Source organism: Nelumbo nucifera, chromosome 4, assembly GCF_055504915.1.
Source record: "Nelumbo nucifera cultivar China Antique chromosome 4, China Antique-T2T, whole genome shotgun sequence".
Taxonomy (NCBI): Eukaryota; Viridiplantae; Streptophyta; class Magnoliopsida; order Proteales; family Nelumbonaceae; genus Nelumbo; species Nelumbo nucifera.
The window spans coordinates 9,969,183-9,994,000 of record NC_142652.1 but is presented as its reverse complement, the minus strand read 5'-3'; the positions used below and the strand labels follow the sequence as shown (position 1 = coordinate 9,994,000).

The following is a 24,818-nucleotide window of genomic DNA, read 5'->3' as shown; positions in this document are numbered from 1 at the left end:
GAACTACCTCGCTAGTGTGCCGGTCTTAACCAAGCCCGAGGAGGGCAAGGTCTTGGAACTGTACATCTCGGCAAGCGACGAGGTGGTCAGTTCGGTACTAATAAAACAAGTAGATCGGGTCCAACGACCCATCTATTATGTTAGTAAAATTTTGCAGGGAGCAGAGACGAGATACCTGCAGATAGAAAAGCTGGCATACGCACTGATAATTGCAGCTCGGAAACTCCGCCCATATTTCCAGGCTCACACTGTCATCGTCTTGACTGACAAACCTCTGAGGCAAGTCTTACTCAAGCCCGAGGTTTCCGGTCGGCTGACGGAGTGGGCCATCGAGCTCAGCGAGTATGACCTCCAGTATAAGCCACAAACTGCTATTAAGGCCCAAGCCTTAGCAAATTTCATCGCCGAGTGCACGTTCAGCCTCGAAGTCCCTAGGCTGGTTGAGCTCGAGATCCCCAGTTCGGGTGAGCCCGGAGCTCCCGGGCCAGTAGAGTCCGAACCCCGTGAAGTAGTAGCCAGGGTGGCATCTCTCCTAGTTAGGCCAAACGCGAACTGGGATGAGGAGCCATGGATCCTTCACATAAATGGCTCCTCGAACCAACAAGGCAGCGGGGCTGGAATAGTCACTTGGCAAAGGTAAAGGAGGTTCTGCTCAACTAGGTTACGGGCGAATACGAAGCACGCGAGCTAACTATAATCGTCACTTGGCAAAGGTAAAGGAGGTTCTGCTCAACTTCCAGTCACACTTCATCAAGCAAATCCCGAGGTTAGAGAACATTGAGGCCGACGCCCTGTCCCGATTAGCCAACATCAATCACAACGCCATGAGAACCGTGTACATAGAGGACTTACCTCGGCCTAGCATTCTCGATGGGGCAGAGAAGGTCACTCCCGTCCTTGAAGCAGAGTTGAGCTGGATCGACCCACTCGTGAGCTTCTTGCTAGATGGGACCCTCCCTGCGGATCACAATGCAGCCAGAAGGGTGCAGTGCCAGGCAACCAAATATGTCATAATGGACGAACGGCTGTACTGACGATCCTACACACTCCCCTATCTGCGTTGCTTGCGACCTGCCGAAGCCGAGCTCGTACTCCGTGACACACATGAAGGTCTGTGCGGCGGACACTTGAGGGGCAGAGCCCCCGCCCAGAAGGCACTTCGACAAGGGTACTATTGGCCAACGATGAAGGCAAAGACCATCGAGCTCGTTAGAGAATGCGACAAGTGTCAGAAGCATGCCAATATCCACCATCAGCCTGCCGCCGACCTCAAGTATCTCACCAGTCCATGGCCCTTTGCCCAATGGGGCATCGACCTCCTAGGGCCATTCCCGCCAGCAACAAGTGAAAGGAAGTTCCTAGTGGTGGCAGTAGATTACTTCACAAAGTGGGTAGAAGTTGAACATCTCGCAACAGTCACAACTCGAAACGTACAGAACTTCTTTTGGAAGAACATAGTATGTCACTTCAGGTTACCTCGGGTACTGATCTCCGACAATGGCAAGCAGTTCGAGGACATCAAGTTTCAGGAATAGTGCCAAGATATAGGGATTCGGTTGAACTTCACATCAGTCGCGCTCCCGCAGGCAAATGGTCAAACAGAAGTGATGAATAGAGCTATCCTCCGCGGACTGAAAGCGCAACTAGACCGAGCTAAAGGGTTGTGGGCGGACGAGCTACCAAGTGTTCTATGGGCTCACCGAACTACGGAAAAAACCGTCATGGGAGAGACCCCCTTTAACCTCACCTACGGCACTGAAGCGGTAATCCCGGCGGAGATCGAAGTACCTACACTACGACTAGAAGCATACGACGATCAGACAAACGGAGACGAGCTACGTACCAATCTCGACCTACTGGACGAGGTAAGAGACCTCGCGTACATTCGGACCACAGCTTACCAGCAAAGAGTAGCTCGGTACTACAATGCTAGAGTAAAAAAGCGGAACTTCCGCGTTAGCGACTTGGTTCTCCTTAAGATCATGGCACCCGAGCCCTGCGTGGGCAAACTTGGACCGAATTGGGAAGGGCCCTACTGAGTAAAGAGAGCGCTCGGGGGAGCATACGAGCTCAAAACATTAGAGGGCAAACAAGTACCCTAAGCATGGAACGTCATTAACTTAAGACGATACTACCTATAAATTACCAAGCGAAGTGGACTAGGAGTCGCTATCAGAGCCTGAGGGATAGAATGACGAGCTAACAAGGACCTCGACACTATAAGACTTAGTCACCTCTTCGGCATGGGCACGCAAAGGCAAAATTCTAACACCAAGCTGACAGGCAAAGTGATAACAGCAAGCTGATAAGGACCTCAGCATCTCATCATCAGAGGCATATGGTCAGTTCGGCAATATAGTCAGTTCGAAAAAAAGAGGGTGACCAACTTAGTCAAAAGAACGTTTCATTACAAAATACTCTGTTTACATTCAAAATATATATATATATATACTCTGTTTACATTCTAGCAGTTCGACAATCTCAGTCCTCACCCTCGGAAGGCACGTCGACGATACCCGAGGGTCCTGCCTCATCCTCAAAATCCGGTTCACCATCAGCCGCGTTGGCCATCTCCTGAGTAATGTGCGAAGTAGTTATGGCACTGATGTCGAGCTCGGGGTACGTATTCCTGATCATCCACCGGCTCAGTTTAAAACCCCTTCTGTACGAGCCCACCATCAGGTCGTCGAAGCGCGGCGAGGCGATATAGTCTTCAACGGCCTTCTTCTTGGCATCCTCGATGCCTTGAGAAAAGATCTATGTCCTCTCCCTAATATCCTTTTGAAGTTATTCGACCTGATGCTGCAAGTCCAGCCTTAGGTCCGCCATGTGCTTCACCACCACTCCCATGGCCTCGGTGTCTCTCTAAGACCTCGCCAGCCTGGCCTGTGCAGCACGAGAAGCCGCTTCGGCAGCGCGGGAAGCCTCTTCGGCAACTCGTGCCCGCCTCGAGCTCCTTTCCACTTGGGCCGCTAAGGCATGGATGGAGGAGTTCACCTACCAAAAAGAAAAAATAACGAGAATGAGCAATAGCGAGAAAGGTAACGACAAGGAGCCCGACAAGAAGTCGCTGACTTACCACCATGGCATAAGAAGTAGCACACCCGACTACATGGTTCAAAAGAAGCTTAGTCCAAGCTGCGACCTCCTCGGGGTAAACGGCCTCCCTACTTTTTTGAAGAGCGTGGTTCGGCGACACCACGCTCCTGAACTCGCCTTGGCCTCCCGAGTCTGAAGGCCCAGCTCGCGTATAAGCAGCCTCAGTGTAAGGAGGAGCCCCCGTATAAGCAGCCTCGACGTAAGGGGCCCCTGCCGCTTCTTGTATTGGAGGGGCCATCTCGGGCTCCCTGGGCGGATCCACTAGCAGGTAGCCCGGTACCTCGGGCTCCGCATCTCGGGGCAGTTTGGCACGAGTCTATTTGGCAACTCGCTTCCTCCTCTTCATGGCATGAAACAGGTTCCCACCGCGAGTCTTTTCTGCGTCCATCACACCTACAAAAAGAGCTCGACATCAAGAAAACAAAAGAACGAAAAGCAAAACAAAAGGCAAGCCTCTGAGCAAGGAACCTACCCGAACTCAGGCCGGCCTGGATGAGCTTGGCTTCCGTCAGATAATTGTGGCATTTTAGCCCAAGCCGGGACCATTCCCGGAGGCCCTTCGCCGTCTCCCTATCTAGCATAACACCGGGGTCGGGGGCCTCCAACCCCCACCTGGTTTGGAACGGCCACCTCGTTGCACTTCGTACCCCGAAGTAGTCCCGTTTCCACGCCGGGACCTTGTTGGGAAGATCGTGTAAAAGCTTGAACCCCGGGCGAGGTGACAGGTAGTACACCCTTCTACGCCCGGGAAGGGGACCCACTTGCTTCTTAAGCATTAGAATGGAAGAAAAGATCTCTAGGTCTAAAGGCAAAATATGTTCGCAAAAGAGAGAGATAGTCCCAACCAAATTACGGATAGAATTCGGGTGGAGCTGACCAACGGTGACGCCGAAGTGGTTCATAACCTCGACGATGAGATGGTGGAAAGGTAGGCGCAGCCCGACGACGAGCTGCTCCCGGAATATCACGATCTCGTCAGGACCGTGTTCCCAAGGGAAGTCGCCCGAGGGTATAAAGTAAGTATACTCCCTAGGCAGGTTGAACTGGGTGATAAGGGAGTAAAGCCCCTCAGGCGTCATGGTTGAGGGCCCAAACTTGTCTAACGTCCGGCCTCGACGGGAGGAGGACGCCAAACTACCCGAGGCAACTCGGCCTACGGGTTCAAACTCTTCCTCGAGCTCTACCTCAGGCTCACTAAGGCTATCGGGGGATGCAGCTCGGTTCGTAGAACCTGTATTTGACCCCCTCGAAGAACTGTCTAAGTTGTCCGAGCTAGACATCGGGAGGAAAAGAATACCATGAAGAGAGTGCGGACTCACCCGGAAAAAGCAAACGGACTACGGAAGGTTGACGCGAGCTAAAAACTTGGATGCGAGGTAAAACTTGGACGCGAGCTCAAGAAGCAAATGCAGGAGAATGAAAAGCCACTGGGGGTCCCCCATTATTTATACCCATAGTGACCGAAAACCAACGGCTCTGATCGAGGCAAATCCAACAGTCCACAATCAAGCTGACCGCACGCCTCCTAAGACGGATTGGCGCGTTTTTTAAAAATTGAAATAACACGCGTTGTCACCTCTCCCAACATTTAAAGACGGATTGGCACATTTCCTGACTTTTTGGCACTCGAGGAACCCAGAAATCTCTTGACGAATGCACACTTCGCGCTATCAGGCAACCGGTTCGAAGTACGGGTCAAATCCACCCGTCACCTCACGAAATCCCCACGCCAGGGCAAGCCTTTTAGCGCGAGGAGTGGGGGGCAATTGATGAAGGAAGATTTGGCCCGACCTCTTGACCACCCAACACATGGAAACAACTGAGGGTGGCCTGGCAGAAGCAACAACTCGGCACGACAGTACGCTCAAGGCGCGAGCTCCAAGAGGAGGAACCAGCGGTCCGAGCTCCCCAAAAGGAGCCCGAACTCTCCCAAAAGGATTCCCAACAACCCGAACTAGCCCACCCCAGGGCAGCTTGGGCTACACTTCTACCCGAACTCAAGACCACCTTGCACACCACTCCAGCACTTCGTCTCCAAGCCACCAAACTGAACAACCGTACCTGACACCAAAGGAGTTTGTATCTTGAGGCGGCGCACCTGACTGACTTAGGATCTGACGCTTGAAAGCCGCACTTCAACGACCACCTGCCACTGCCACCTCCAGTCACAGAGACGGCTTCGACAAAGAGAGTAGTGGCGGTTGTCTGCCCCAGCAGAGGTGATGACACCCAAAATGGCAGAAGTGCAGAGGTAATGATACCCGACTTGACAGGAGCCTGGGAGTGAATGCGCGAAGTGGTTATAAAAGGCCCTCTTCCCCCCAAGAAGGGAGGTATGTGATAACTTTGTGTTATCTGGTTTTTCATCTTGCCTTTGAGTATATACTAACTTGAGCTTCGGGGCACACTCACCGGGCTCCTCCCCGGAGATTACTCGCTTTCTTCCCCGTTTCGGGCACCTTTTGCTCCAGCCAGAGGTAAGATCGTTGACAGTTAGGACCGACCAGATTGCGCTCCATCAAATACCTTTAACTCGTCATTGACTAAAGCTAAAAAATTAGCACCAAACAACGTTAGACTTGTAGCCCTTAGCTAAAGGTTAAGGACAAAAAGACAAGTCTATTTGTAGATGACTCGCTTTTGATGGAATATTTGAGAAGAAAAAACAATTTTCTTTGTAAAATTTCTGCTCTGAAGTTTCAATCTTTAATGGCTTCCGCCCTTGGCTGAAGCGTGAAGAAGAAAGAGAGCTCTACGATCGCTAATGGCATCCAACGAATTCTAGGGTTTGGTTGTGTTTCTCTCTCTCCTTTTGAGTCCAAAAGACTTGATCTGGGTTTCCTTCTTATTTCACTTTTTCTTATTTTTTGTTTTAAAAATTGCAGTATGTAAATATAACGGAAAACTTGCCGTTTAATTTTGCTGCACATGTAAATCAGGTGCCCGTGCGAATTGGGCGATGCATTCGAATGGAAGTGCATCTCAGCACACACTATTCTGAGTGCAAGAGATCTGGACTCCTTGTTGACTCATCCCATAGATAGGAAATGGGATTTGGTTCTTACAAAATTATGCTCACATCATATGTTCTCAATGCATGGTGAAAAAGGGCTTGAGAATGATGTAAACACAATTTTGTAAGCACTGAATCCACACTTTATAGATAGGAAATGGGATTTGGTTCTTACAAAATTATGCTCACATCATTCTTACAGCTCTTTTGGGAACATCTCTCCATAAATAAAAAGATACAAGTATAGAAATATGTTCTCAATGCATGATGAAAAAGGGCTTGAGAATGATGTAAATACAATTTTGTAAGCACTGAATCCACACTTTATAGATAGGAAAGCAAACAGATCGGATTTGAACCATGGTATATCTAAATAATCCGAGAATGTAAATCTTATATCTGATCAGATCTGATGATCAAATAGATCTTACAAAGATTAATTTGAATTCAAATTCACTAAGGACGCCAAATATCCAAATCTGGTCCGATTTGATTTAATTATTAACAAGAGAAGAAAAAACAAAATGGTCTATAAAAAAGGAAAAAACATAAGCATTTTTTTCAAGTCATATATATTTTAAATAAAATGGATTGTATACATGTCCTTTTACAAAAATAATATAAAAAATCAAATATCATAAATATAATATTAAACAACCAAAAAAAAAAAAAGACAGGATTCAAATTCAAATCTAATCATCATCCCATCCGTTTGCACCCAGAAGGCCAGAAGCCATAGACATCGCACCACTATTTCTTTCTCTCCTTCCCCTCAAATGCTACGAATTCATTTAATATGGTGAACGGGATCATTGGACTGCCCTAAGTGGATCCCACATGAAGTGATGTGAGGTAGCACAAGTTGCATTCCAAACTTTTTAATTTTAGCTTCGTTCGTGTGTTCTATTTGCCTAAATGGTATAGCTAGCTATAGGCTCTCAGCTCGTTTAGTTCTATTACAAATGATCCTCATCCTAACCGGGGACCACATGGAGATTGTTTTGTCACGTGAAATTGTGTGAATGGTGCAACCAGCAAAATATCGCATTTTACGTATTTGGAATAGCGTTTGTTTTGGTATCCTATTATTTAGGATCATCCTTTAAGGCAAGCCAACAATTATTGAAATTCTGTAAATAGGTTTTTCTTAATGTTACCCTGAATGTAATATGCAATTGTTATTCTGTAAATATACAACACCACATATGTAATTTGCATGTGGATTTTGAAAGAAAGTACCCGTCCACAATTGTTATATTAATATGAATGAAAATAAAAAAGTAAGGTTTTTAAAACTGAACCGGAAAACAAACCGTTCAGTGGTTTGATTCTCGGGTCAAAGGATCCGAGTGTTTGAACTGAATGGATGGCTCATTCTGATAAAAATAATAAAAAACCGGCTAAAAACTGTTTTACAGTTCAAATGGTTTGAATGGTTTGTCCACCTGGGTCAGCGGTTTATTGATTAAATCAATGGTTTTTGGCTAAAAGACGGTTCCGGGATAAAACGGAGCTGGTCAGGTGACTGATTCCTAATTTTTTCGGTCTGACCGTCTGGTTCGTTTTTGATAACCATGATAAAAAGGATTGTGAATCACACCTTGTTGTTTTTTAATTTCGGTATTATACCGGGGTGCAACTAAGGCTGGGTTAGCCCAAACCCAATTTAAAAAAGTTGGGTTGTCTGGGTCAGGTTGAGATTTGGGTTAGGGTTTTGTTTGAAAATATTTAAATTGAGTTGGGTTGGAGTTAGGGTCATGGGCAACGTGAACCCAATAATTCTTCATATTTGTAGGTATAAATGTTATATCAATATGTAATTAAGGGTGTTAAATGGACCGGTTTTGGATTGGACCCCCGTCCAATCTAAAATCAATTTGGATGGATTGAACGGACCAACAAGACATAATGAAATGGACCAATTCGGTCCAAAATATTTATTAGATTGGATTGGACCTGATTCGTCCGTAACAAATTTATATTGGATTGGGTTGGATTAAGTCAATATCTGGTCCATTAATATAAAATAAGAATATATGTGTCAATAGACCAAATTTGGGTTGAAACCAATCTAAATCAAAATGAATTTGAATAGATTGAACAGTCCAGACATTGAATTGGACTGGTCCAAATTAGTCCAAAACATTCATTGGATTGGATTGGACCTGGTCTATTTATAATGGACTCACATTGGACTGGATCGGATTGGACCAAATCCAGTCCAATATAATTGACACCTGTAATAATTTATACATGCATATATGTGTATTTGTGACTGCATCAATATTTTAAATTTAAACGTAAAAATTTTCCATAACATAAATATAATAATCCTGAATCATCATAATCTTGTCCTTAACTTTAGAGCTAACCGACCTAAATATGCTCATATCAAGTCCAAGAAAAATTGGAATATTTTTAAGTAAATAAATAAGTCGGGTCAACCAGACCCAAACCCAGTTGATTGTATTAGGGTTAGATTTGGGGGTTCAACAACTCAGGTTAGGTTTAGAGTTGATTTTAAGATTTTCAATCCAACTTAATTCGATCCAACTTCGAATAATATCTTTATTGGGATGATAAAGGGGAGAGTCTCCAAGAATTGGGGTTGAATCCCACTTACACCAGGGTTGAGATTGTTAATGTGTTAGGTCTGACTTCGATGAACCTGAATTGATTGGGATGATTCTGGTTCCAGGAATTGGAACCAACGGATCGATTTTGAGTGCTGATATAAGATCTCAATTATTATGGGTTTGGAACTGATTCCACTTGGTGTGTCAAACTGATTCTGGTATAAAGCATAATATACATATATATATATATAGAATATTTAATATATATTAAACATATATATTTATTTTTATTTATTATAATCGGATTTACCAAATCAGACCCGATTGTCTTGGGAACTGTTCAATTTGATTCCGGGTCCAAAAATTACGGACCCTATCAGATTCGATTACGGGTCTGAGTCCTCAACATTTCATGTCTGGTCGTTTCCAGCTCAGACCCGACCTGTTGAAAGCAATCGTTAGGGCAATGCGGGGTAAATTAAGGAATCCCTGTTTCCCATGAAGAGGGGGATATGTTTTTGCGGTCAGGGATGGGATATGCAAAACCCGCTCAATGGGTTACCCTCAATTGTATAGTCACATGGAGCCATAAAAAAACATGTGAATCATATGATGATCCATTCATCCCGAGGACACTCACTCCAAGAGACTTTAGATGAAAGATCGCCTTGGGTCATAAATCTAATTATTTGCAAATTGCAATTCTAATACAACAAGCTTCTTTCAGTCAGTTGGTGTGGTCCCTGGATGGCAATTTTTCCCGTAATCATTGTATCTTGCTTCTTTGGCCCAATGAGATTGGGTATAAAGATCGCCATGGGGGGATGGGTTCAGGGACAGGATTTGATAGGTTGGGGATGGGGAGTGAATTTTCCACCCCGCCCCAACCTTGTTTATATATTAGATATATTAAATATATACTTATATAATATTATTTATATTAGGATAAATTATAAAGACCCGTATTATGGGGTCTGTAATGAAGACCTTATTCTTTCAAGAGCCCATTATAATATATTTTAATTTTCATACTATCCTTTTAATAACTAGTCGAGCAAAACACTTTTCATCTTCTCCGACCTTTCGATGCTACCCTTCCCTTCCTTCACGTCATGACAACGAAGCGTTTTAATTAGCCTTATCTCTCTTTCTACTCGTACTCCTCTTTTGACCTAAACAATTGATATATGAGAGATATGTCAAAAGCGAGGATGGACATCAAATAACAAATAACCTATATCAGAATCTCAGACCCAGTTCATACTTCGGAAGCCAAATACGGGCAAATGAAAAAATATTTTAACAAGTAGACAACACACGTAACGAAAGAAAAAACCAATCCCGAATCTAGAATCGTAAAATTAAATCAGAAAAACCCTAAAAGAAAAGAAAGTAATGGAAGACAGAGAGAAAGAGAGCAATAGAAGACCTCGGAGGAAGGGTTAACGTGCGAGATGACAAAGATTTTCTTTTGGAGGAGGAATTACAGGCAGCCATTGGCTTTAGTTCAACCTGCAACAAACAAAATAAAGAGAAGCAAAAAAGGAAAAAAAAAAAGAAAAAGAGAAAGCTTTAAAGGGAATAGATAGATTGAAAGAACCGAACGTAAAATTGAAGAATTATCCAATCCCTGTTTCGGTGGTACAGGCTACAACGAGCCTCAGGTCTTCAGAGGAAAGCTCGCTCTCTCGCTGCCGGCCCGCAGTGGGTTCCGTGAACGCAATGTACAGGGGGTTTTTGACAGTATGATGACTTGTTGTCAAACGAGGACTTGTAGAATCGTTCTGTGGAGGAATCGTTCTCAAGCTAGGACTTGCAGAAGCTGCAACTGATTTCTGGATGAAAGCGCGCACGGATGGGAATTGAAACTCGGCTCAGGGATAAGATCCCTGAAATCCAGGCCAGGCAATGAAGCAGATTCTAGATACAGTCCCTCTCACCCCTGTGATAACGTTGTCGTGCAGGCTAAGCTTTTTAAGAGCTTGAAGTTGGGCGATCTTCTCGGTGATATGGGCAGACATTTGTTGTTGGGCTATTAAGCATTGCAATTTCTCATGATCGCAGCATCGTCAGCGACGGCTATAGAGGCGAGATTGAAGACGGAGAAGAGAAGAAAACGAAGATGAGAAATGGGTTTCCTCTGTTCATTTGGAAGAGTTGAGAGAGAGAAAGAAGGAAAGAGGACCGTGAGGGAGAGGAAAAGAAGAGAATAAAGGGAAAACAATAGGTTAAATAGGTTTTAAGAGAAAAAGAGCAAAAAAAAAAAAAAAGAAAATAGAAAAGGTTTAGTGGGTTATTTTGGTAATTTAACGCATTTCATCATACTTAACGGTCAAGGGGGTTTTTGTCTCATGGTCATAGTACAGGGGGTCTCTGTAATTTACCCTTTATATTATTTATGATAATATTTATATTATATGTATTAAAATATATTTAAAATGTTTTTTATGTTTTAAAGCATGGTTTTCAAAATTGGACCGGATCGGACGGTTGGACTAGAAAAACCGGGAACTGGTTAGGTGATCGGTTCCGTTTTTCTCAAAAATCGAGTATTTGCAAAAAAAACGTTGATTTGGTCAGCAAACTACTGACCTGGGTGGTTGAACCGATCAAACCGTTCAATAGTTTTGACCATTTTTTTATTTTTTATTTTTTTAAAATTTTTATTAGAACAACCGTTCGACCTAGGAATCAGACCCATGATTGGTTCATACTCCGGGTCGGTTTTAAAAACCTTGTTTTAAAATAATCTATTTTTTTAAACTAATTTTTATTTGAAAATTTCGAGGTTTTGGGTCCCCAACAAGAAACTCATCTCGGTCTAGAATCAGGGACAAAAAGTCATTTTTATCCTCGACAAGGGTTAGGATCAAAAGCTAGTGTGGATTGGGTTTCAAGACAAGGCCGTGGTAGATGGGAAGAGACCCCCTTTCCTGGATTGGTGGGGGGTGAGCGCGGGATGCCATTACCTTGATCCCTTCGAAGTAGGAGAGGACCTGGAGTCATGCTGGATTAGGGTTTACGGCCTACCACTCCTGCTCTGGTGCCCAAGTGTCATAAGGGCTATTGAGGATGCTTGTGAGGGTTTTATAGAGACGAACAATTCCTCGCTGGAGATTGCGACTTGAGAGTGGGTAAGAATGAAAATCCGTAGGGGAAACCAAATTCCAAGCAAGGTTGAAGTAGTAGCAGGGGAAGTGGTCTTCAGGGTTCAGATCTGGCAAGAAGTTTTGTCGTCTGTTCGAAGTTGGAGAGGTGGAGAAGGGTTGTCTCACGATGTCCTTAAAGGAGACAAGGAGAGTTCGAACTGCTCCAAAACGTTAATCCTGGAAGATTTCGGCGAAAGTGAGCTTCTCGGTTTTTCGGTAGCAGAGAGGTATTAGAAGATGGAGATGTGAGTTGCTTCTCCGGTGACCGTAGATAGAGAAGAAGATGCAGGTTTGGGGTACTGAGGATCCAGTTATGAAGGATTTACCCAGGATCCAGTTGTGAAGGAGATTCGAAATTCAAATATGAGGGGTAGTGGGTAGGCTTGGGGTACTGAGGTCATTAAAGCCTTAATTAGAGAATGCCTTGTAGAGCTCCAACTGACCCCTAGGGAAGGTAGTGCACCAGAGAATTGTCAGAAGGGTTGTCAGCCTCTCCCACTCGAGTCTTAGTGGGCCCAAGGGACTTCGGATGAAGTTAATGGGCCTGGAATGCTTTATTCAGCCCAATAGACTCTTTAACCTTTTATTCTGGAAGATGGGCCTGGGCTCAATGGTTATATTGAGTCTAGTCCATCCTCTGTTCGAAGGACGAACCTGGGCTTAAGTGCAAAGTGTTTTGTTGTTCCTAGTTTGTTATGGAGCTTAAGATATTATCTTGGAATGTTAGGGGGCTGGGGTCGGGGAGAAGGAGCCTAGTAGTTTGTGACTCTCTGAAAAGTTCAGGTTCAAAAGTGGTATTGATTCAAGAAACTAAATTGGAATCTGTGGAGGTCGGAGTGGTTAGGAGTATCTGGGGGGAGGGGGAGGTTAGGTGGAGGTCGAAGTCGGCAGCTGGTAGTGCAGGGGGTTACTGAGTATGTGGGACCTGACTGTTTGCAGCTTGATCTCTCATCAGATTGGACTTTTTTCAATTTCTCTTGTCTTGAAACTTGCATATGGCAATGTGTGTCAGATTACTAATGTGTATGGTCCTAATGACTGAAGTCGGAGGGAGGAGTTTTGGGAGGAGCTAGCAGTGGCTAGGGGAAGTTTGGATTGCCCGTGGGTTATTGGTGGGGATTTTAATGTCACTCTTTCTTGGGAGGAGAGAAGCTCGGGGGGAAGAAGATCAAGGGAAATGGTGCAATTTGCTGATTTTATCAACATATTTGAGCTTCAAGATTTTCCCATTCATGGCAATAGTTATACTTGGACCAACAATCAAGACCTTCCTACCCTAGTGAGGCTGGATAGGTTTCTGGTTACTTCTAACTAGGAGGATATTTTTCCCGAGTTTAAGCAGATTGCCCTTCCAAGGCCAGTGTCAGACCACATTCCAATTCAACTGGTTTGTGGTGTTAGAGAGAGAACAAAAGTTTGGTTCAAATTAGAGAATGCTTGGTTTGAGGATGACTCTCTAGTTCCGTTGTTGAAGTCCGTTTGGGAGGATATGCAGGTGGGAGGTACCAGTTCATTCATTTTAGCAAAGAAATTGGGAGCCATTAAAGCAAAGTTAAAGATTTGGAAAGTGGAGAAAAATTTGAATCTAGATACTGAGAAGAAGGCTCTACTGAGTATCATAAAGGAGATTGACACAGATAAAGAATTAGGTCCTATTACTGAGGAGCTCAGATTAAAAAGATTTCAGGCTAAGTTGAAGTTTGACAAATTGGTAGTGGCAGAAGAAATTAAATGGAGACAAAGAGCCAAAGTGGTGTGGCTGAAAGAGGGGGATAGGGATACACATTATTTTCATTGAGTCTGATATGAAGCTAGTGGCAACTAGCTTTTACAAGAAGTTGTATAAGGAATCTTGGGCATTCATACCTTTTCCAAGATCTCTTTCTTTTAACAAGCTGACTGATGAGCAGTCTTCTTTCATTGAGAGACCTTTTTCTGAGGAGGAAATTAAAGAAGCTATCAAGTTGTTGGCTGATGAAAAGTCTCTAGGGCCCAATGGTCTTACAAATCTCTAATCTCTTTTACATTAAATGCTGGGACGTGGTGAGACAGGATATATTGAATGTTTTCCAGAACTTTTTTGAGAGGGGTTCATTGTAGAGAAGTCTGAACATTTCCTTTATAACACTTATTCCAAAGATTGAAGATTTTGTGAATATTAAGGATTTTAGGCCAATTAGTCTATTGCATAGCTTCTACAAAATCCTATATAAAGTCCTTGCAGAAAGATTGAAAGCAGTTCTTGGTAGAGTTATCTCAAATAACCAAAGTGCTTTTATTCCGAATAGACATATTCTAGATTCAGTTCTTATTACCGATGAGTTCATTCATTCTAGGAAAAAAGAAGACTCTCCGGGTTTGATTTGTAAACTGGATATTGAGAAAGCCTACGATCATGTTAATTGGAGATGTGTAGACCTTGTGCTTCTTTAGATGAATTTTGGGTAGAAATGAAGGAATTGAATGAAAGTATGTATCACTTCCCCAAAGTTCTCAGTCTTGGTAAACGGACAGTCTACAAGTTTCTTTGATAGTTCCAGGGGTCTTAGGCAGGGAGACCCTCTATCTCCTCTGTTATTTCTATGTGTAATGGAGATCCTTACTTTTTTCTGCAAGAAGGCTGCTGAGTCAGGGGATTGGGAAGGTTTTTCAATGGTGTCGGGGGGAGAGAAGGTGAACATTCTTCAATTTGCAGATGATACAGTATGTTTTGTGGATGCTTCCCCCTCTCAGGTGGAGCTAATTCTTGGGATTCTCTCTTGGTTTGAAGTGATTATAGGCTTGAAAGTTAACTGGAATAAGAGCCAAATTATCCCAGTTGGACTTGTTTCCAATTTCGCTAAGTGTGCTGGTTTTCTGACTTGTCAAATTGAAACTCTCCCGGTCAAATATTTGGGACCCTCGCTTGGGGTGAGTAGTGGTTCCTCAGCTATTTGGGACCCAGTTATTGAGAGATTGGAAAGGAAGTTGGCTTCTTGGAAGGCTAAATACCTTTCTTTACTCTAATTAAGAGTACTCTCTCCAATTTTCCTACCTACTTCCTATCTCTTTTCTCTATTCCTGAAGATGGCAAATCAGATTGAAAAACTTAAACGGAATTTCCTTTGGAGAGGCTAGGGGGAGGAGAAAAAAGTGCACTTGGTAAGTTGAGAACAAGTCTGTCTTCCCAAATCTGAAGGGGGGGTTAGGTATAAGGAAACTGAAATATTTTAACTTTGCTCTCCTATGTAAATGGATTTGGAGATTTGCTGTAGAATCTGATGCTTGGTGGAGATCTCTCATAGCTAGCAAATATGGTGTGAGCTGGGAAATTGGAGATCTGGGGACCCCCTCCTAACTAGGGTAACTCTTTGTGGAAGGGAATAATGAAGCATTTTCCAGAGTTGGTTAGGGGGATCTTAGTCAGGGCTGGTAATGGTAATAGGATCAAATTCTGGAAGGACCCTTGGTGCTCAGATGTTCCTCTTGCTGAATCCTTCCCCCTCATCTTCCAGTATGCTTCAGACCAAGAGGCCTCGGTTGCTGAGTGCTATAGTATATCTGGTGATTCTGTTCTTTGGACTCCCTCTTTCCGTAGAAATCTCTTTGATTGGGAGGTGGCTGAGGCAATGAATCTTTTGACCTGTCTACAACATCAAGAGATGGACTTTAGTATGGAGGATAAATGGCATTGGAAGTGGAATCCTGACGGGATATTCTCTGTTAAATCTTTGATGGCTAGGATTGGTAAGAGGAGTGTTCCTAATTTTCCAGTTCAGCAAGTGTGGAATCCTATTAGTCGAATTCCTCCTACCCTGTTTGATAGTGGGATTTGATTCCAAATCTCTCCTACAACCAGTTAGGGACCTAGGAATGGTAATGGAAGGGATTTGGTCAGGAATTATATTCCCCGTCTCCAATTCTGACTTTGAAATAAGTCCTCGCTTTTGATCCAAACCCATTTTTTTTGGAAAAGGTAAAGTAATATTTAATGAGAATGAAATACACATTGGAGGTTGAGATCAGTCCCAAAACGGGCTGACTGATCTAAACAGCAATTGCACAAGCCATCAAGACAAGGAAAAAAAATACATCTGATACATTACAGTTTCTAAAATCTGCCGTCACACACTACCAATAAATCAATTTGCCCACTAACTTCTGAGTTAGGTCCTCCAGACTTAGAAACTTGTTGTTGAACACCCTTCTTTTCCTCTCGGTCCAGATACACCACATTTACAACACTTGGAATCATTTTCCATAAAGTCTTATTTTTCTTGCTCCAGCCCACAATATGCCAGCAGCATAACAACTCTTTTATCGAATCCCACTATCAAACAGGGTGGGAGGAATTCGACTTACAATGTTTGCTATCGAGAAAAACATCAAATTGGATTGGTTTGAAATGACCAAATTATCCGAATTTGATTCAATTATATTGAATGTCAAATACCAATTTGGATAATCAATTTCATTTAGGCTGTGTTTGGAAACATGCAAATATGTAATGTAAAGCGGTTCATATAAATTGCAAAGTTGGGTTAGTTTTGTATTAACAAATTTACCTTCTTACCAAACAAATTTTTAGCTGTAATGGATGCAAACACAAAATCTAATAAAACATATGCTTTTTTTTTTATCAAAAGCCCACTTGAATGTAAATTTACTTCTCTTTTATTAATGTACTTTTACATCTTATTATCAATGTAAATATGCATTACTCTATCATTTATCACTGCAAAAATGTAATATTACCAAACATAGGTAAAAGTAAACTAAAGTACAAATTTATCCTTAACCGAGATTTACACTCTATTTGCATCATTTCTAAACGTAGCCTTAAGAATTTCCTCTCAAAAAAAAAAAATATCCTCAGACAAACGATCAGACCCACTTCACGGTATGTTGCGGCCCCGTAAATAACAGTGATGATATGATGAACTAGATGAAGCCGAATCAATATTTGGTTTGTTCTTTTTAGGGTTTCTAGCATATAAGGACAACTTTTGGGGTTTAATATCAATAAAAGTAATATATTTAAAAAAATTCAAAACTAGGTTAACTTTTAAAAATAATATCAATAAAGGGCAAAAATACTGTTCATCATCTTCTTCTTACCATTTGTTCACCAGAACCGCCGTCCGTCGCTGCCTACCACCGCCGGCCGTTGCCGCCCACCTCTGTCTCTACCTCCGGATTGTCGGAGGCAGAGGTGGCAGCGGTAGCACTGGTGGTCATTCCTCTGCCTACCGCTACCGCCACCTCTAACAACGTTACTGGAGACGGAGGCAATGACGGATGGCAGCTTTGGTGAACAAATGACAAGAAAAAGAAGATGAACAATGTTTTTTTGTCTTTTATTGATATTATTTTTAAAAGATTAACCTATTTTTGAATTTTTTTAAAATATATTACTTTTATTTGGGCTTCGTCTTTGATTAACGGGAAAATCTTGAGATGACAAATCCCAATTCATCCGTATGTGCACAGGTATGTTTAATGATGAACCTTCAGTAACTTCTTTAATTTCCCAGGTTGTCTCGAACGAGTTAATATAATTCTTGACGTAAGTCACGTAACAGCGATTGCATTGAAAGAGCAAGCATCCTTAATACCTTATGCGGTGATAAGCTTTCCGATTGCCATTTCATAACCGACAAGCTTATTCTACAAGTTATAACGTTTTTTTCAAAAAAAAAAAAAAAAAAAGTTATAACGTTTTTCGCTAGAGCAGCAGCGTGTGAGTCGTGAGCGGCTGAGAGTGATCACATTGTTCCTTTCCAAGGCCGATAGGCAAAGGCGTAGCTTCTAGTTTCATCATATTCTTTGAGTAAACAAGTTGGTTTCAAAGTGGGCGTAGTAAGTGACACTTAAAAAAACATGGGCCCAGTCGAAGCACTCCCATCACATGGATTGTCTAGGTGGGCCATATCCGAACCCACAACTCTGTCTTTTGCTGGACTTCCAGACATAAGCTATCCGGAGGAAAAAGGCAGGAACGGTGCAGCAGCAACACAGAAGGCCCGGAACAACACTATATTTTATCCGTTGGCTCATCTCATCACATCAGACCAATTCAATTTCAATCCCGTCAGCTACAAACGTCAATGATATTTTAGTCCATCCCCTCCCTACTATCTGAAGACTCAAATTGGCACTCAATCAAACAAGTGCGTTAGAGTTAGAATTTATTGGTTTTCTTCGCTTTTTGATAAGTTATTTATTTAGGTAAATGCAGTTATTTGAGTAAATTTTTTTTTTAAATATTTATCCGAATAAGTATATTTATTCATGTTTTTTTATTTCTCATGTAAATAAGGTAATGACCATTTTAACTATAAAAATCTATTATTAAAAAAGTACTTTTGTTCCGTTCAAATATTGGTAACTTTTCCCCTATGTAAAAAAGTTATTTATTACTGCTTACCCAAGTAAATAATACTCAGAAAAATAAACTTTCTCTATTTCCTACATAAATCTAAAAAAATATAAAATTTATATTTAATGAAAATCAAAATCCCATTCACCAACTTTCAAAAATCTCAAAATCCGAAAAAAGAAGGCTCCATTAAATCTTCTGCATTATAATTTGAATAGAGTTCTGAAAATCCGAAAAAAGAACGTTCCATAAAATCTTCTGCATTAAAGTTTGAATAGGGACCGCTTCAGCGGTGGGTTAATAAATAAAATTAAATGATATCTGCATGTATTTATCTCTCTTGAGTCGCCGCCAAACAAACCAACACGGCTTTTTTTGTATTTTAGCTCGTGACTCCTTTCTAAACATTTTCAAACATCCCTTTCCTCTTTCCCTGTGCTTACATTTGTGCCTTGTATAATTGTAATACATCCAATTCAAAGCCACGTTATTTCCAAAAACAGCACATCACTTCGTTAAGTGATATAATTCATTGATTCGATAAAAGATTAAAATATTCGAATAATCAAGCATTAACACTGTATGATATGATAGTATTAAAATATCTCAATTGCAAGGCCTAAACCCCTCTAATTACTTTTAATTTTTGTGAAGGTTATAAATTATCAGTTGGGGTTGAAATAAGATTTTTGTATATCGTACGAGTCAGGACTAAATTTTTCTATAATAAAAATATAAAATACAGCATAGAAATGATTTTTTTCTTGTTAATTTCTATTTCCATTCTCCTACTAATTAGCTTCTTATTGAATTTATTGTTAAAGAGTTATTTGATTACAGCTGGAATAGCTGAATTTGACTTATTCTATTTTTTTAATGAATAATTATTTTAAGTGGTCATAGGGTCCTTAATGGCTGAAATTAAGGTTGCATTTGGATGGGATGCAAATTGTGCATCGGTTCGATTTTATATGCATTTAGAAAGGGTATAGTTATTATCAACGTAAAATTATACTTCAATTTTGTTTTACATGGGTTTGGATGGAGTGTAGTTTTATGTTGATACTTGATGTAAAACCTTATTAATTTTAAGGTTCAAAGTATTGATATGTATTAGTTCGTATTGACCGATACGTATCATTATGGCACCCCATCGATACGCCCCTACAGTGGGTGTATCGGTGGTCTGGCCGATTCAAGGTGTGGCGAAGACCTAAATCGACTCCCCTGAAATAATTGGCGGAAAAAAAAATCATCAAAAAGAATATCGATTTGTCTAATACGCCCATACCGATATATCAGACTTATCGATATTTTAAACCTTGATCAACTCTAAAATTTTATATCGATAATCGATGAAAAAACTAAATGTAAAATTTTATTTTCTTCCACTTATCACTATTTTCAAAAAACCAACGATCACTTTCTCTGATTCAGTGTAAAACATAACGCAGCCTAAAGTTGGGTTGATTAAACCATCATCCAATGAAACCGAACATGATTTAAGGTACATTGTTCTAATGCTAGCACATAGAAAACCCTTTAAGATGTGTTTGTTTGTTTAGAAAATAAGTTGTAGTCGTAGGAAAATTCTTGAGCAATTTTATAGAACAAGTGAACATCTTTTCCCTTTTATTAGTTTTCTCATAAACCAAATATAGACCATAATATTGCTTGTGGCTTGTGAGAAAATTAAAGAAGCTCCCGCTGGTCAAAATTCTCTTCCTATTTTGCTGGCGAAGGATGTTCACAACATGTGGCACGTTGGAATGTTTGGCTCGATCCGCCGACTCGGCAACTCTCGATTGCGACCCTGAGTCCCTCACAAACAGTACAAATAATTAATAAAAAATCTCGCAAATATCAATGAAGGACTGGATATGGTAATTCTTAGTAAAATAGGGGTAATTATGTAAGTACGTTTTAAATATCCTAATTCCTGTTCCTGATATGTTCATGGACCCCGTGCCAAGATTTCTTTACTCAGATGTGATTTGTTAACCTGTTACTCTTATTAATCTTATTGTACTAGAACTAAGTTTTTAAGCGTCAGATCTTTATGGGATGGTCATGTAGATTCCAATCTGACAATAGAGGTGGGAACTCACACAAAGCTGTGTGATGTGTCATTGCATTTTCATTTCACGTGACCAGCTTCTCGAATCTCGAGGCCGGTAGATGCAAAATAAAAAATGAGCCACATCCATTAAAGAGAATCAAAATGAGCCACGTGTCGCGATAATGGATATAAAGCGCCATGATCTCGTCCTCGGCTTCCGATTTTCGTGTATTGATTGATCAGGTAAGGAAGATCGAAGCCAATAGCCAGATCTGCAGCGCGAGCTTCTTCAAGCTTCAGATCTTTTTTATCCTCAGCTTCTGAAAGCTGGGTTTGGCAGAACATCTGAAAAGCGTCGACAAGTGTTAAATTGTCCGAATTCAGAAGCTTGAATCGAGGTAGTTGCATTCATTTGATTTCAATCACCTGTGAAGAATTCAGTCAGTTCTGCTCTTAGACTGATTCCTCTCCTTAGATTCTTTTGAACTTTGAGCCTGGAATTTAAACGATACCTTAGAATTTTTAAACAGAACTTGAATTTGTCATATTGAATTAAACGTGAAGTTTATGGAGAATTACAAACAACACTATTTATTTCACTCGAACTGCTGAGCTTTTACTCTCTAAATGCCTTTTCCAGCCTAGGATTTGCACCTATTTTTCATCTGAAGATGTTCTTCTCTCAACTTTCAAGTCTTTCAACATCTTTTTGCTACTTATAACAGTTGGTTTCTTTTAATGCACTCTGATTCTTGAATTCATTCAGAATTTAGCAGTATTTAATCAAGGAAGATGAGCAATACAATAGGCCAAGGCTTACTCAACCAATATCTCTGCCATCCTATTACACTAGAACATCAAAGTAAATCTGTTTGTTATGGAATCTCTGCAAATTCTTTGTTCCAAGCCTTGTCTGTGAGCCAAAAGGCACTACAAATACGGAAACGCCTTTCAACTAAGTTCCGTGAGAATAGTCTCAGCAGGACAAAATCAATAGTAATCAAAGAAAAGCGCAGCATGGTTACTCGTGCGGTATTAACTACAGATCCTGCTTCCGAGGTAACTTCCCTTTCATATTGTCAAGATGTTTATGACTGTTTTCATGTGTAACACGGAGTAGCATGTTGATATGTTATTCAGACTTGATTGCTGTTTGAAACATGACCTTTATTGGGTTGTCTTGTTACTGTGGTTCTATCGTTCTCTTATATGCATAGGTGACAATGACTGAATTTAGTTTCTTCTAACTTCGGTGAGAATCCTCATGGATTAGAAATTTCTAAACAAACTAGTTTACGGGCTACACCTGTGTTACATAACTCATATGGAGATTCGGAGACATTCTATGCTCATCAAATTGAATCATAGTTTACCTAAGAATTTGCGTGCCAACAGAAAAATAGATTTCTTGGAGAAAAGGTAAAATGCCAGTTATAAAGCTGCTATAGGTTATAGATTGAATATTCTTTCTTACCTATGATTGTGTATTTAGGTGCTTCTGTCATGCCCAAGGATTTAAAATTCAGTTCCAGACTTTGAGTTAACCAGTTCAAAATTAATTTTGTGAAACATATATTGTTTTGATTTCTCTCAAGTGGTAGAAAAAGCCAGATATTTTCAATCTTCTAACAAAATTTAAATCTTTGGTTATGCCACTTAATTATGAATTCATTCAATGATCTATTACTGCCATTTTATGGTGAAAACAAATCTGAGGGCCCAAAATTTAACTGAAGATATGACCTTTTATACACTGGAATAATGAAACAGGATTCATGTAGCAGAGTCCAAAGAGTTGGGATGATTCTCTGAGATTGAGTGTTCTATTGCTTCCATGTTGATTTAATAAGGATCGCTAGAATTTTATTCAGTTGTTGCTTTCCTTTAAGCATGCCTCTGGAAAATGTTAGTTCACATGATTTTTGCTTGATAAAGACAAATCCCTCGACAAGGCCAAGGCCTTTGCCAAAAAGGAATCCTTAAAAGCCAACTCCTAGGTAAAACCAATTGATATGATTAGTGTATATAGTTTATGATAAAACTGACGTGTTTAATTACATTTATATAAAATCATTCAGACAAGATTTTGAATGTATGGTCTACCTTACTTCATTAAAAGAGTTGAATATATGATATGCTGAAACATTTAAACTAAGATATCAAAGATTTAAAAGCTTTCTAAACATATGAATTGATATGTGCATTTTTCCACCAGCTGCATTAAGTTTCTATGCTTGTTATTGGCTCCCAGTTGTAATGCATAGGTATACATGTTTGTATCACTGTTTGTAGCTGTACACCAGGAGCCTCCATGGCTTCAACCTAATTTAGTTTTCCCATGGCTGTATTCTTTATAGGTATACATTGAATAAAGAGAGTGGCCGAATTTAGTCTATTTATCTTTAGATGAAATATTTGGGCAAGTTGATTTAGATAGATGATAATAAATTGAGAGAGTTTGTAAGTCAGGTGGTGGGATCTCTATTAATGAGTTTAACATCGAAGTTTGGCTTGGAAAATGGGTAAGGAACCAAGGAACATGTGGCATTGGACTTGGTATGTCAAATGTGTAGTATCTCTTGTGTGATTATCAAAGATTTTTGTTTTGCTTGCTCTCAAATAAGGAACATAGAGCACTTTATTGTGGCACAATCTTTTTCTTTTTCTATCTTTAACCAAGTGGATATTATTCTCAAATACGTGTAGTATCTCCAGTGTGGTTAAAAGTAATTATCATTTCCTTGCCATTTAATTCAGAAATGTAGAGCTATATTAATCTCAAATTTATAGTATTTTGGAGTGGCTATCAAGAAATCTCTTTTGGCTTGTTCTTTCATAGAGGAACATGAATCACTTTACTATCATCACCATCATCCATGTCTTTTTCCCAACTATATGGGGTCAGCCATAAAGCACTTTACTACAACAATCATAATCTTTTACTTCTTCAACTTGCCTCTGTCTTTTAATTTAGGCTTACAGAGTGGTTTTAGTCTCAAATATGTAGTAAAACATATATATATTTTTTTACCGATCTCTATGTTGGTTTTTTTGTCTCAATCCGCAGCCTTAACAGTATCTTAGGCTTGGACCACTTCTTGGCTGACAAGGATGCACCATATGTGGTGCTGTAATAATTAAAAATTAAAATATGGTCTTGAGTCTATGACATAGAGGATATCTTTCTTATGAAAATAACTTGCAGCTTGGTCCATGCCTAATGTCCTAAATAAATAGTAAAAGCAAAAATCCTACAAATGTGAGAGAGCAACTTGGGAGGATTTGCAATATATGTATTTTTATGGTTTTTTTGGGTCTTGCAGCAGATCAAGGGAAAATTCAATCTTGATGGAAGTTCTGAATTAAAGGTATTTTATGTCTCATTGCATAATTAATTTGACTCATACCGATTCTGACCATGTTAGTAATAAAAGCTTCATTCCTAAATCCTTCCAGATTGATGTCAGCTCTCCCACTCAAGGGTCTCGTTTCCGAATAGATTTTCAAGTTACAAATAGCAGTAACTCTTTGATTCTTCACTGGGGTGGAATTAGTGATGGACAAAAGTAAGTTTAATAGTGTCTGTCAAACTTTTTTTTTTCTTATAAATGCCAATATTTAATCCCCTTTTCATGTCCTATAACTTTTTTCCCTTTTCCAAGGAACTGGGTACTTCCCTCTCGTTGGCCTGATGGAACAAAAATGTATAAGAACAAGGCTCTTAGAACTCCATTTGTTAAGGTAAATTTGTATGTTAATAAAATATCATTTCTAGAAATGTATCAGAACGCATATCTTAAGGTGGTCACTGATCCACCTGGGATAACTTTAGGGATCAAATGACGTGCCATGGACACATGTATATCCATATGCTTGTATCCATTTACATAAATACAAGCATGCATACACACATACATTTAAACACACGGTATCTTTTATGTATGTTTCTATGTGTGTTTGTGTGTGTGTATGAGTGGATTTATGTTATGTATACAATAATAGTCGGTAGAAATTCCTTCCACTTGGTTTCATTTAATCAGCACTTTCTCTTTGAATTATTAAATCCTTGTACAAAATTTTTCTTATTTGTCCTGTATAGTCTGGTCCTGACTCCTTCCTGAAAATGGAAATTGATGATCCCAAAATACAAGGCATAGAGTTTCTAATACTTGACGAGTCACGGAATAAGTGGTAAGTGATTTTCAAATTCCCCAGGCCTGGTTTGGTATTCCAATGACATATCTTATTGAAATAATAACTTTCATTGTTATATTTCAAGGTTTAAAGATAATGGTGAGAACTTCCGCCTTCTTTTGTCAAGAAAGAAAAACATGAGTCCACATGTTTCAGTTCCTGAAGATCTTGTACAGATTCAAGCATATTTGAGGTGGGAAAGAAAGGGTAGGCAGATGTATACACCGGATCAAGAAAAGGTAAGTCACTGATACTCTCTGATCTATACGTTGACCAAGTTGTGGTGAAATGAAATAAAAGAAAAGCTTATGTAAAATTCTATTTTTTCTTTGTTTGAGAGTTCTTAATTAAGGTTTACCTTACAAACCTA

General features: G+C 40.4%; 2 protein-coding genes and 1 long non-coding RNA gene across 3 annotated transcripts in view; 2 read left to right on the top strand and 1 right to left on the bottom strand.

Annotated features, from left to right (window-relative positions):
• Positions 1 to 9,338: 9,338 nt before the first annotated feature.
• LOC148792007 (uncharacterized) lies at positions 9,339 to 10,899 on the bottom strand. The gene is made up of 2 exons (XR_016068549.1): positions 10,118 to 10,899; positions 9,339 to 9,860 (listed from the first exon to the last, which is right to left on the bottom strand). It is a non-coding gene; the product is annotated as an uncharacterized LOC148792007 (long non-coding RNA).
• A 3,527-nt stretch (positions 10,900 to 14,426) lies between these two features.
• Positions 14,427 to 14,843, top strand: LOC104591963 (uncharacterized). The gene has a single exon (XM_010251120.1). It carries the CDS (start codon positions 14,427 to 14,429, stop codon positions 14,841 to 14,843), a length of 417 nt encoding a protein of 138 aa, XP_010249422.1.
• Positions 14,844 to 20,472: 5,629 nt separating this feature from the next.
• The window catches only part of SEX1 (Pyruvate phosphate dikinase, PEP/pyruvate binding domain-containing protein), a 30,404-nt gene continuing 26,058 nt past the window's right edge, over positions 20,473 to 24,818 (top strand). The window contains exons 1-7 of the mRNA XM_010250270.3: positions 20,473 to 20,652; positions 21,021 to 21,313; positions 23,578 to 23,622; positions 23,711 to 23,820; positions 23,917 to 23,995; positions 24,354 to 24,445; positions 24,534 to 24,687. Coding sequence (XP_010248572.1) covers positions 21,047 to 21,313; positions 23,578 to 23,622; positions 23,711 to 23,820; positions 23,917 to 23,995; positions 24,354 to 24,445; positions 24,534 to 24,687 — 747 coding nt within the window. The 5' untranslated portion in view covers positions 20,473 to 20,652; positions 21,021 to 21,046. The remainder of the gene's footprint in view (positions 20,653 to 21,020; positions 21,314 to 23,577; positions 23,623 to 23,710; positions 23,821 to 23,916; positions 23,996 to 24,353; positions 24,446 to 24,533; positions 24,688 to 24,818) is intronic.

Bases quoted from the DNA above. Each gene is read 5' to 3' on its own strand.
- LOC104591963 (XM_010251120.1), top strand. From the start codon at position 14,427: ATGGAGATCCTTACTTTTTTCTGCAAGAAGGCTGCTGAGTCAGGGGAT.